The sequence below is a fragment of the Populus nigra genome, chromosome 4, assembly GCF_951802175.1.
Source record: "Populus nigra chromosome 4, ddPopNigr1.1, whole genome shotgun sequence".
Taxonomy (NCBI): domain Eukaryota; kingdom Viridiplantae; phylum Streptophyta; class Magnoliopsida; order Malpighiales; family Salicaceae; genus Populus; species Populus nigra.
The window spans coordinates 1086985-1099437 of NC_084855.1; the positions used below are offsets into that span (position 1 = coordinate 1086985).

At 33.2% G+C, this 12453-nt stretch overlaps 3 protein-coding genes across 3 annotated transcripts; 2 read left to right on the forward strand and 1 right to left on the reverse strand.

The window, feature by feature from the left end:
• The first annotated feature begins 2395 nt into the window (after positions 1-2395).
• On the forward strand, positions 2396-3911 carry LOC133691572 (peroxidase 64-like). The gene is made up of 4 exons (XM_062112137.1): positions 2396-2664; positions 2755-2943; positions 3081-3243; positions 3324-3911. The coding sequence occupies exons 1-4, from the start codon at positions 2458-2460 to the stop codon at positions 3716-3718; spliced, it is 954 nt and encodes a 317-aa protein (XP_061968121.1). The 5' UTR covers positions 2396-2457; the 3' UTR covers positions 3719-3911.
• A 671-nt stretch (positions 3912-4582) lies between these two features.
• On the forward strand, positions 4583-6935 carry LOC133691253 (uncharacterized). The gene is made up of 6 exons (XM_062111683.1): positions 4583-4866; positions 4965-5013; positions 5098-5224; positions 5844-5914; positions 6009-6081; positions 6405-6935. The coding sequence occupies exons 1-6, from the start codon at positions 4683-4685 to the stop codon at positions 6516-6518; spliced, it is 618 nt and encodes a 205-aa protein (XP_061967667.1). The 5' UTR covers positions 4583-4682; the 3' UTR covers positions 6519-6935.
• A 351-nt stretch (positions 6936-7286) lies between these two features.
• LOC133691252 (UPF0496 protein At1g20180-like) lies at positions 7287-8938 on the reverse strand. Its single transcript, XM_062111682.1, has 2 exons — positions 8823-8938; positions 7287-8627 (listed from the first exon to the last, which is right to left on the reverse strand). The coding sequence occupies exons 1-2, from the start codon at positions 8869-8871 to the stop codon at positions 7498-7500; spliced, it is 1179 nt and encodes a 392-aa protein (XP_061967666.1). The 5' UTR covers positions 8872-8938; the 3' UTR covers positions 7287-7497.
• Between the last annotated feature and the right edge of the window lie 3515 nt (positions 8939-12453).

Sequence of the window (12453 nt, forward strand, 5' to 3'; positions counted from 1 at the left end):
AAATGAGCCTGATCTAAGATTAAAATAAAATAAAATCACAACATATAGATCCAGGTAACTTATCGCAAGCTTCAGGGTTAGAAGTCAATCTTAGCACAAAGCTTTCCATTTTAAGCCATTATATCCCTACTTTGCTGAGTATAGTTGACCCGGTCCAAGACTTGTTAGCTATGTTAACCTTTTAAGTAGATAGTTTAAATCAGGCCTATCATAAAATAATATTATTTTAAATATTTTTTAAAATAAAATAATATTATTTTAACAAAAAATTTAGAAAACGCTAAAATAATATTATTTTAAATAAAAATAAAATTTTTTTAAGTTGATCATGTTGGATTTCACTTAAGTTTATCTGAGTTAACTCTCAATTCATTTAATAAAACTAATTAATTTTTCATTTTGATTTAAAAAACTATATCATTTAATCCCCATATTTTAAAATTTCTTTACAACAATCCTTTTCTTTAATTTCATGTTTTTAATATTTCAATAATTTTTTATTTTTTTTAAACGGAAGAAACGAAATAGAAGAAGGCAATATAGTAAATTTTGATTAAGAAATAAGATCATTTTTGAAAAAAAAAACTAATCTAAATACGGTCAATTAAATCAACTTTTGCACTACAGGAACTAAATAATCAGTGTTTTTTTTTTTTCATAAACAACAAGGACTAAAAGTTATATTCCACTCTATCAAAGGGTCAGGACACTCGACATGATAGCACTTGGCCCTTGGCTGGACTGACGGACCCTAACTCATAATATAAGCAAATCCCTTCAAATATTGAAGATACTATCTTATTCATCCTTATCATGTTGGAATATATAATAGCTGCATTAATTTTATATTGATAATTATAAAACCTCATCAAGATCAATTTGAAATAAAACACGACTCACAAGTTGATTCTTGAATTAAAAAAATAACAATTAAAATAATATTATTTTAACTTAAAAAAAATTAATGAATTAAGGATTGAGTTTTATGCTACTCAGGAATGGAGCTACAAAATAAAATTAAAAAAATTTAAGATTTTAGTTGTTTTATTATTTACACAAACTATAAATATTATTAAGAAAGGGGTTGGAAAAATAATTTTTTTTTATAGGGGATAACCCTCTATCTCCATCATTAGTGCTAATCAAACCGACTTGACTGAATCAATAAGCCAATTCATGTTTTTTATTAGATTGGTAAGGTTTTTTATTATTATTTTATTTTAAGCAGTCTAAGTTTAGATCGATTAAGTTCAAGACATAGTTGGATTTTACAATTATGGTTGAAAGACATCAAAGTACACTAAAATAGAAAAAATAATAATTAAAAACAGCAATTACAAGGTTTAATTTTGAAATTCCCCCAGCAAACTTGCGTCTCCTGCTGTACAATCTGAAAGTGATTGAACCTATTGATGATTTCAACTTCCAAGGTCGTTAATGAAATATAAATTCGAAAATATAATCTGGAAGTTTATCAGGTTGTTGATTCAGACCCGTAGAATACATAGATACCCCCATGAAAAGCTGGAAAAGCTTGACTAAGCTTAAATTATGCAAGAATGCCTTTGTTCGTTCAACCTCATCCACCAAACATATTCTTTTAAAGTTCTTGTGGGGTTAGTTTCTTCTACTCCAGTAATCGCACTTTACGTATTTATAATCTTGCTTGAAGAAAGTTGTAAGCAGGTAATCTGGGCCGCCACCTACATGCTCCCCTGGTCTCAACTGTTCGTCCAGTACGACACCATTCTCAATTTTCATTAAACAGAACTAGTAAATTGAGTTTGCATGAAAAGAAAAAAGGTATTTGGTTGAAGAGATATGGATATACAAAATAAGTTCTCTCTAAAATAATTTTAAAATGAATTTTTATTATTTTAAAACAAAAGGGTATAATAAGAGGAATACGTCCTCTCTGTTTCCACAATCTTCGTCTCTTTAATATTTCAAGATAGTAATCTAATGCTACTATGTAAAAACTAGCTAATATAAAACATGAATTTTAGCCACAAGTTAAGAGTAATAAGCTCAAACTAGCTGATTAGGGCTCGAGAAATGGGTTGTTTTCTCATAATTAAGGATGCTTCAACACTACTTCAACAAAAAGAATATCATTGATTGGTGATCAAATGTAACATGGCTTGAAATGCTGTCCAATAATTTTTAGAACGGAAGTCAAGAGGCAAGCCTCCAGTGTAGCATCAACTTTCTTTTTAAAAGAATGAAACAAACAACAAAAATGTGACAAGGGTTGTGTTTTTTTGGTGCATGCTTCAACACTACTCCACTAATAAGGTTCTTGATCACCAAATTTGCTAACAACCATATCCCTCACTAACAACCCTGATGCAAGTCTTGTCTCTTGAGTCTCTACTATAAATACCTATCCCTTTCAGTTGAGTTTCATAGATAACAGAGGATCAAGAATAAGGAGTTCGATTCAAAGTTTTTGAAACAATGGCGGCGGCGGTTGGTCTTGTATTTGCTCTTCTGGTCATTTTCCAAATGTCTTCCTCTGTCAGTGCCCTGAGCTCAAACTACTATGACCAGACCTGCCCTAAGCTTGAGTCTGCCGTTACTAATGCTGTCAAGAAGGCAATGATGAATGACAAAACAGTTCCTGCTGCACTGCTTCGGATGCAGTTTCATGATTGTTTTATTAGAGTAATTACTGACATTGTTTACAGTTACATACATCAGTTCTTTAAAAATTAATGGTAGCTTACTTAATTTCCTTTTGGTTGCACTTTGAAGGGTTGTGATGCTTCTGTACTCTTGGCATCCAAGGGTAAGAACAAAGCGGAGAAAGATGGGCCTCCTAACATTTCATTGCATGCATTTTATGTTATTGATAATGCAAAGAAAGCGGTGGAAGCTTTGTGCCCTGGCGTGGTTTCTTGTGCTGATATTTTGGCTCTTGCCGCAAGAGATGCAGTAGCTTTGGTAATAAGTCCCTCCAACAATACAAAAACTTAGTAACAGTGATGATAATGGCAGCTGTGCTATTGCAACTGTCTATTAACTTATAACCTTCAACCTTGGCTTAGATTATTGATATCTGATGTGTGTGCATGTCTTAGTCTGGAGGTCCCACTTGGGATGTGCCAAAAGGAAGAAAAGATGGAAGAATTTCGAAGGCAAGCGAAACCAGGCAATTACCAGCTCCCACCTTTAACATTTCCCAGTTACAGCAAAGCTTCTCCCAAAGAGGTCTTTCTTTGAAGGATCTAGTAGCTCTCTCAGGTAACATATTCAATGGCCCATCATGAAAACTTGATCGATTACAAAATCGTACAGCTGATCAAAAACATGTATGAGTGTAGGAGGTCACACTCTTGGGTTCGCTCATTGTTCATCATTCCAGAACAGAATTCACAGCTTCAATGCGACTCTCGACGTGGATCCAACTTTGAACCCATCTTTTGGAAGCAGTCTAAGGAGTGTCTGTCCTGCACACAATAAGGTAAAAAATGCAGGTGCTACAATGGACTCTTCAACAACCACATTCGACAATGTTTACTACAAGTTGCTACTCCAGGGAAATAGTCTTTTCTCTTCAGATCAAGCTCTACTCTCAACAAGAGAAACCAAGGCATTGGTTTCTAAATTCGCTAGCTCCCAAGAGATGTTTGAAAAAGCTTTTGTTAAGTCCATGATCAAGATGAGTAGCATCAGTGGCGGACAAGAGATCAGGCTAGACTGTAAAGTGGTCAGATGATGTGGATTCATGGGAGTGTGAACGAGACTACCATCCATCAAAATATTGTTTTGTAATTTTTATTCCATGTTGTGTGTGATCAAGTTCATTATTTTCAAGGGATCAAGTTAATCTGAAGCTATTGTTTGCGAGCTTGCCTGTCTGTTCGATTCGATCGATTTTTTAGTGAAAGGAATTCCTTTTTTCTGTGTTTTCCCTTTTCTCTATCCTTGCATCCGACAAAGATTTTTCAAATTCTTCATGTCCATCACTTCATTAATAGAATAATAAAATGCTCACAAACCCAATAACATTTATTATAAAAAAATTTGATAATTGAATTTCATAGCACTATCTTGGATAGTTATTGAGATTATCAGACCATTTCAAGAAAACTATTGTCAATTAAATATTCAGTTTAGTTTAATTAAAAAATATATGAATTAAATTGGTTTTATTTAATTTTTAAAAATATAAAATTAAATTCAATTTATCAATTTGGTTCGGATATACAATTAATTTTAGTTTAAAATTATGAAAAAAATTAATATAATTATATTTTTTAATCTAAACTTTAAAGTTAATCTCAAAATAATAATATACCGTCCATGAGGTGTTCTTTATTTTGGGATTAAATCAACATAAATTTAAAATTAATGATCTTAAAATGATTGTTTTGTAGATCAAGAAGGCTGGAATTATTATTGAGATTTAGTTAAAAAGAAAATATTTAAAAGTGTAGTAATGATTAATTTTTAAAATATATTTATATTTTAAAATGTATTAAAATAATATTTTTGATATTATTATTAAAAAAATATAAAAATATATTTTTTATAAAAATTAAAATTTAACAAAAGGCCCTCCCCCAAAAATTGCCGAGAAGATATATTGTACAGCCGTAACAGGTATCAGAGACAGACAAGGACTGTAACCTACGAGCTGCCAAAGTCGACTCTCTTGTCTCCCCTCTCTAAAGATTCCAATGAATAATGAAGCAAACGATCTTGAAAAATCATCAGTACGAAACAACCCCACTCAAAACCTAGACCAAGAACTAAAGGAAGAAGAAGAAGAGTTGCATAAGCTGCTTTTACCTGACATTCGTGATCTTCCTACCACTCCTCCCTCTTCAGTTCAGACCAACTTCGTCTCCTATTTTGCTCCAGGTTGATTAACTCTCCACTTCTATCTTTTTTGTTTTTTGTTTAATTTATGATGCTTAAGAAAGCTAATACTTTGCTTGATTTGTGGGATTTTGGATCAGATTTTGTGAAGCCAGGACACGACCAGTACGTTTATAGGCATGCCAATGGGTAGTATTTTAATTCTTGTTTTAAATTTGTAGGGTTTGATTGATTGTTGAATTAATTGTGTTTTGTTTTTGGGATTGAAAAAAGGTTGTGTGTGATTGGTTTGGCTCGGACCCATGTGGCTTTTAAGGATGAAGGAGGGATAACGGTTGTTGATTTCAATGTTGGCAAGTCTGATCGTAGTGGCATTAAGGTCACCGGAAAGCGAAAGAAGGTCCGTTCTTTTATGGCTGCAGCTCTTTTATTTTATAAAAATTGAGCAACTTTCCTAAGAATTTAGCGAATTGTATGAAGAAATTGGTAAAAACTAGACCTTTTGAAAATCCCATTACTAGGAGCCTGGTTGGTTTCTTAAAAGGGCCTCTTGCTGGCTTTTATATTGATGGGGATAATGGAATTTAAATTTCTAACATGGTTGCAAGCATTAAGATTTTTTTAAATTTTTTTTGAGGTTTTCTAGATGTTTGGATGCTTAGTGATAGTGGAACTCCACCATCTAATTTGGATTTATAGTGTCATTCACTGAAACAATAAGATGATCAAATCTAAAAATCAGTTTGTTTCCACTTCTTTTAGCGGCACTGTTTCATTTTGTGCACATTGGTTTCATGGGTTTCGTATCATTGGAAGTGCAATCGGCCAGTTTTACATAGCAGAACTGGAAATCTGAGCTGATTGCATTGAGAGGTAATGTGACTGCTTTGGAGGGAAATGATTCTGGAGACCAGTCGTATTTCTGTTTTGTAACGATGCAGTTAGGATCAGGAGTTGATTCATCTTCTTATATACTTGTTTAGCAAAGTTTTACTAACAACAGAGATCTTCTTTTGCAGAATGCGCAGCACTTTGAGTCTAATACTGCTCTGTGTAAAGTTTGCACCCAGAATGATTCTTATATTGTCAGGTACAACTTTTTTTTTCTCAGGTCCACACTCCCTTTCCCCCCACCTAACTTCATTTTAATATTGGAGTTGAATTTTGTTGTTGATTTTTGACAGATGTTGTGTTAAAGGCTCTCTGTTGGAAGTGAATGACAGACTAATCAAACAGCCAGAATTGCTTAACTCTTCAGTAAGTTTTACTCTTCCATGCATACCATATCTCAGATGCAAGTGTCTTTCCAGATAGGAAAATTCATTATTGAATTAGTGATCAATTAATATTCCCTCTTACTTTCTTCAGAGAAAACTGTCATGTGCTCTTTACAAGATTTGCCCTTTTTTAGTTGGTAGCAACTTGTGCCAGAATAAGGCCCAATGTACTGGAAATCTACATGATGGTGTGGTGCTGATTGTAGCCTTACATATCTTGTGTGGAAATGTAGGAAAATACCTAGGTAGACATAATCGTATCAGCATCTAAATTTATCAGATGTTTTCCTGACCAAATTGCAGACAGACAGGGAAGGGTACATTGCCATTATCATGCCAAAGCCAGCAGATTGGCTGAAGGTCAAAGCTTCATTGTTGGGCCTTGAAGAATACAAGAAACTGAGAGAAGGGAGCTGAGCTGTCATGGATGCTTAGGAAGTTTTATGGCATTGGAGAAAAACAAGAATTGCCGAGCTTCATGTGGAATTCCTCCGGTCATCCGTTCCTTTGATGGGCCACACCCTCCGGGTTATTCTCCACACCAATTTGACGAATTGTAATTCTCCCCCCATATTGTATCTCGTTAAATTATCAGTCCATTTTATTCCTCCACAAATAGAATAAAGCAGAACAGTAAATTGGATTGTGCTTCTTTTGCTAATACGCGGATAGGAAGCGGCCTCGTCATTCTGGACATTGAGGTACAGCTTGCACAAGTAGCACAATGATGCGTGACTGAGCTTACGCTACCTGATGGGTAATGCCTGGGATGCCAAGAAAACAGCTTTGTTTTGGCAATAGAACATGTCAGGTTGCTAGAGAACTATTTCTACATTTACTGATGATTTCTCTTAATTTATTATATCAAAATATTCACTTTAGGCATACCTGACGAGAATCGGACAATGCTAAATATGCAAAGTAATTTCTGACTATGAAAGAGTAAAATATTTTTGGGGTGTTTGGGATTGCAGTTATACGTGTTTTTTGAAAATTCTTGATTTTTTTTAGCTTCAAATTAATTTGTGTGTGTGTTTTTGGATTTGTTTTGAAGTGCTAGTATTAAAAAAAAATTAAAAAAAAATTAATTTAATGTATTTTTCAAGAAAAAAACACATGGACTTCTTGAACATGTTAACAGGGAATATAGATTAATCGTAGATTTCATCGGGCGTCAGCATAATATGCTGGAAGTTGGGTTATCCATAGAGATTGTATTAATGAATACAGGGTTAACAATTGGCATTGGACGTGCCATGTTTTGACGTTATTTGAAAACAAAAGTCCGGGTGAGCCGAGCCAGGGGAGATGCAATTTCTATGTGGATCCTGTATTGTATTGGTAACACCAAATATCGCCTGCTGGCACTATCTCTATCCTAATATTGTCCTCGTCTTCATGGGAATTTTTGCTGATCATCATCAGCTGTACGGTTGTTGGATGCAACCATTATCTCGTCCATAACAAGCCTTCTGGATCTATTTATGGTATGAAAACACAAGTAGATATGTCGCTCAAGCTCTTCTAGCTGCTCCAGGTAGCTTGAGTCGTGAATGTGAAATTCTTTCACGACCTCTTTCAATAGTTCAGGCTTGTTATTCCTAACACACATATCAGCAAGAGCTTTCTGATGTTCGACCTCATCAAATAAGCTCCTCGTCAGCCTGCTCACGGTATTGAAATCATTGATCAATATGTAAATTCCTTTGGCAGCAAGATCTAGCTGTGCGCCAAGTCTTTTTTCAAACCTGCTTTTCTCAAGCCCTCGATGAACCAACTGGATTTGCTTTCTGAATGCATACAACGAGCAACCCATTAGTCCTGGTGCAGCCACAATGCCAGCCATGCTATGAATTGCTATTACAAGCAAGGCAATTAGAAGTGCAGTATGTGATATCACAAGACATCCTCCTCCAACCCTAATACAAATCCTTCTGAACTTCGTTTTCCTCATAATCCTTTTCTTTTGTGAAGTCAATCCATGGAGCAACACCACGTTGTCGTCATGAAAATCAAGGAATTTTTCAGTGCTAAAAAACATCGATAACGGATTTTCTAACAATGCATAAGCAGCCAGCTCTCTAAACATAGCGCCCTGAATCTTATCTGAACAGTCTGCAGAATCATGCACCCTTTTGCTTAACTTGATTACCCTTCTAATTTTCTTATAATTACCTCGTGTTTGTTGGATGCACTGGAGATGCAACTCACAAATATGGCATGCTTTTGAGCTGGCTTCAAAGTAATCAACCAGAAGGTGATGAAACTTTAAGCTTCCCATCATCTCTCTGAGTGTCTCTTGCTGTTGTGGTTCAAATAGATAGTCAGAGAGGTGAAGATATAAAGGAAGAGATGGATCAGACGGTGAGGCGACTTTGTCAACTCCATCAATGCTCGTTTTTCTTAGCTGGTCTTGAACCTTGCTCCACATTTCTACATAAGACTTCGTCCTGAAAGCTTCCTTGTACTCTTCATTAACGTTCAGCTTGTTGCTTAAGCTGTTGCCACGTTCCTTTGGAGATCTTCCTGAAACCAGAAATCAACAATCATGAATCAAACTGTAAAATAATAATAATAACAGGATCAAAACTAGAAAACTTACGAAGCAACTTGAATCAACAATTTCTAGAAACTAAAACATGGAATAAAGATTTTTCCAAAATATGCATGGGATTTTGATGGAAATAAGCTCGAGAAAGACATGGTGATGTTGAAACACACCTGCCCTTGAAAAGATAGATCTTATCTTAGCCCACAAAAGATTTGTCATGTTGATGAAATCCTTTCCTTTTCTTTTTTTATGGTTTCTTGAAATAGATTAAGAGTTCGATTAACGAATTCAGGGGCACATTTATATATATATATATATATATATATATATATATATATATATATATATATATATATATATATATGGAGCAATTTGGGTTTTTAAAAAATGAGAAATGAGGGATAAAGAAAGTCCAGGTGGAAGTAATTAGGACCGCCTCGTTTCGTTATTTAATAGCTTTTGTCACACGATAACATCCCTCACACGCTGTGTTTAACTTACGTGTAATGCCTTGAGACAGAGCTTTTGCAAGCAAAAATGGTGGTAGCAAGAACAAGATGAGATGAGACGACATAGCTAGGTTTTGTTTTTAAAAAATATTCTCATACGTTATTAGCTTGAAATCAATTATGTATAATATTATTATCTTCTCCTTTTTTTCACGGAACATATAATGACTTGCTACAGTCTTTTTTTTTTTAATTATTTAAATTATTAAATCTGACTAAACTCTTGTTTCATTGGTTAATGTTTATATAAACCAATTCAAAATAATATAATTTCAATATAAAATTAAAATTAAAATTAAAATAATATTATTTTAAAATATCAAATCGAGTTTTAATAGAGTCAATTAGATCATGAATTGACCTATCATGTCTGATCGAATTAACTATCACTTGATTTATTTTGAAACTTAACTCATGTTAGAGGATTTGAATTGATAAGTCATCAAGTTAATCCACTAAATCAAACCGGGTTTGATAACATTGATTATTACAATCATTAATTTGTTAATTTTTTAAAAAAAATATAGAATATAATTGGATTTCTATCAATAAACTCCAGAACGTTTATTAAGAAAAAGAAAGAAGAAGCTTTCTTCAGGAAGCTTCAGTGCAATGTTGATTGCCGCGTACAAATTTTCAAAATAACCGTTGTTTTGAATATGGACGTTCTACAGTTCGAGAGGATTTGAAATTTCAAGGTTGATAAAGTAAGTAAGAGAAGAGGTTGATGCTAGGATTGACATGACTCGGTCATGTTGATTAAATTCGTTATTAGTTCCCCCTTTTTTCTTTTTTTTTTGTACGAGATGATCATGCTATTTTTCTCAAAGTATTTGCCTCGAAACTCCTCAGGGAAAAATACTTTTAGAAAATATAGAGTTTTCCTTTTACTCAATTTCCTTCTTTTTCTTAATTGCTTGGAAATTAAAAATCGTAATTTCCAGCTACCATCCAGAGTTTTTGAAAAATGAGCAAAAAATATTGTGCATGTTAATATCGATCCTATAAGTATATCGACAAAGATCTAAGATGATTAAATTTGGATTACTTAATTTATTCTACACTTTATCTTGAAGTAATGGCCACCGATCTTTTATTTGTTTTTCTATGTTGTTGAACCATTCTAGCTAAGGATATTTTTAAACGTGTTTGAAAGTGTAGTTGTAATTATTTTTTAAAATATTTTTTACTTAGAAATATCAAAATAATATATTTTTTTTAAAATTATTTTTGATATTAACGTATTAAAATTATTTAAAAACACCAAAAAAATTAATTTAAAATAAAAAAAATTTTAAATTTTAATTTCTTTTAGAAAAAACTTTTAAAACACAAAAACAAACAGGGCGGTCTTCACTTTCAAAAGTAAAAGCATTTGTATGACTGCATAATGATATTTGCTTCCTAGTTGTTCTTACAAGTTTCATTAAATAAGTTGTAATTTGATGGGTTAACTTGACAATCTATTTATTTATAAATTATTTTTAAAATTTTAATGTTTTTGATTAATTATAGTCAACCCACTCGATTTATTATCCAAATTTTAGATAAAGTCATAAATTAAATTGGATTTAATAACTCTTCATTTTGATTGTAAATAACAATAGACTTGCAAATATACTAATCTTTTGCTTATTTTCCCCGTCAAATCATTCAAGATGCAAAGGAACTCGTCAGATATTTCCACTTTTTAAATGCCATTTAGTCCACAGTAGTTTGTTATGAATTATGTCATATAAGATAACAAAAAACAAACTACATCTAGTGGCGTGACGTTTTTTTTAGAACTTTATTGGGAAAAAAAATCCCGTTCTCTGTTAAATTTATGGCTTCGTCATCCCCTAATTGTTCCTGTCATTCTTCGAGATATTCATGGGATTAATTTTCCTAAATTGTGTTTAATAGTTTCGATTTATAGGATTTAATCCCTCCATGTAATAAAAGAAAAGGGCAAAAAAAAACTTTCTCGGTAATTACTTCACTTACAATACTCAAACTCAATCCACCAATTCGGGGTTAAAAAAGCAGGGAACAAAAGGGAGATAGGATAAGCTTGATGAGCCGTCGGCATACTCATCTGCTGAACTGGGCACAAGTCTGCGGCTGATTGTTCTCTCCCTGTTATTCACGTTTAGTGGGCAAAAAGACGTTTGCAAACTTGTATCTTAACCCCTCAAAATTTATAAAGCCCAGCCTAAATCTACCTACCGAGACCGACTATAGTAGCACGCGATATGATTGCTTTCGGAGCAGGCATTTGCCTTAAAACTTCAAGACATTCTTGCTTCCACTCCTAGGCATCTTGCAACCGGAAAGAATTAAGATTTGAGCTAGCTTTACTATGTGATATTAAAAGGTGGCCACATATTTGTTTGTTTCCAACTGACGATGCAATTTCTTCTCAACAAGGGCGGTTTATGAACTGGGATTTCTCTAGGGTTTGAGAACCTTCCATTATTTATTCATGCCCTAATTATTATGGGTCGTGATATTGAGAATTAGAAGTCAGTAAATAATTTTTCTGTATCTTTTTTTATGATAAGAGATATTTTCAAGCTATTTTATGCGTTCATTCGAGACTAAATTTTTTTATGTGATTTTAAGAGTGAATTCCCACATCAGTCCTATAAATTGAAAGAAATTTAATGAATTTAATAAATTTTAAGGGTGTTGATCTTAAGACTTGAACCCAAAAATTAAGGAATAGAGCGTACCTCCTTAACTATAAAATTATAATGTTGAGTTTGTAACTGTGGTATGAAGATTCAACTAGTGATGGAGATCAACTACTCACTATACCCAGCAATCATTAGCAAATTAAATGGATATGATTGCTATTTTCCATCAATAAGAAGAAATTGTGTATGATTTTAGGTCTACAAGTCGGCCGGGGGTGGGGGCAGGGATCAAAAGGGTATCGTGCAATGAAGGGAAAAATCAGCTAATAGCTCAATTTAATCCACACCCAGATGGTGGGCTCAGGATTTTATGTTTGAGCGCAGATGGTGTACACTTATTATGGGCTTGAGTTACCATATTCAAGCCCGTGAATTTTGATAAAAGTTGGGTTTGAATATGGTAGTCCAAGCCCATATTTTTTTTTATTTTTTAAAGTTTTTTTTTATTAAATTTAAGTTTATTATAATTAAATTAATGGTATCTAGAAATTAAACTTTGAAATTTGATTTTTGGTTGGTTTGTGTACGTGGAGTTAATAAAATTTTCTATCCTCCGTAATCAGGTTCTATTGCCATAAAAAGAAAGTCTGGTCACTTAATTATGATTCATAAGC

Bases quoted from the DNA above. Each gene is read 5' to 3' on its own strand.
- LOC133691572 (XM_062112137.1), top strand. From the start codon at position 2,458: ATGGCGGCGGCGGTTGGTCTTGTATTTGCTCTTCTGGTCATTTTCCAA. The intron at 2,944-3,080 runs GTAATAAGTCCC...TGCATGTCTTAG, and splicing joins CAAGAGATGCAGTAGCTTTG to TCTGGAGGTCCCACTTGGGA. The intron at 3,244-3,323 runs GTAACATATTCA...GTATGAGTGTAG, and splicing joins GGATCTAGTAGCTCTCTCAG to GAGGTCACACTCTTGGGTTC.
- LOC133691253 (XM_062111683.1), top strand. From the start codon at position 4,683: ATGAATAATGAAGCAAACGATCTTGAAAAATCATCAGTACGAAACAAC. The intron at 5,014-5,097 runs GTAGTATTTTAA...GATTGAAAAAAG, and splicing joins GTTTATAGGCATGCCAATGG to GTTGTGTGTGATTGGTTTGG. The intron at 5,225-5,843 runs GTCCGTTCTTTT...CTTCTTTTGCAG, and splicing joins TCACCGGAAAGCGAAAGAAG to AATGCGCAGCACTTTGAGTC.
- LOC133691252 (XM_062111682.1), bottom strand. From the start codon at position 8,871: ATGACAAATCTTTTGTGGGCTAAGATAAGATCTATCTTTTCAAGGGCA. The intron at 8,628-8,822 runs GTGTGTTTCAAC...TTCTGGTTTCAG, and splicing joins ATCTATCTTTTCAAGGGCAG to GAAGATCTCCAAAGGAACGT.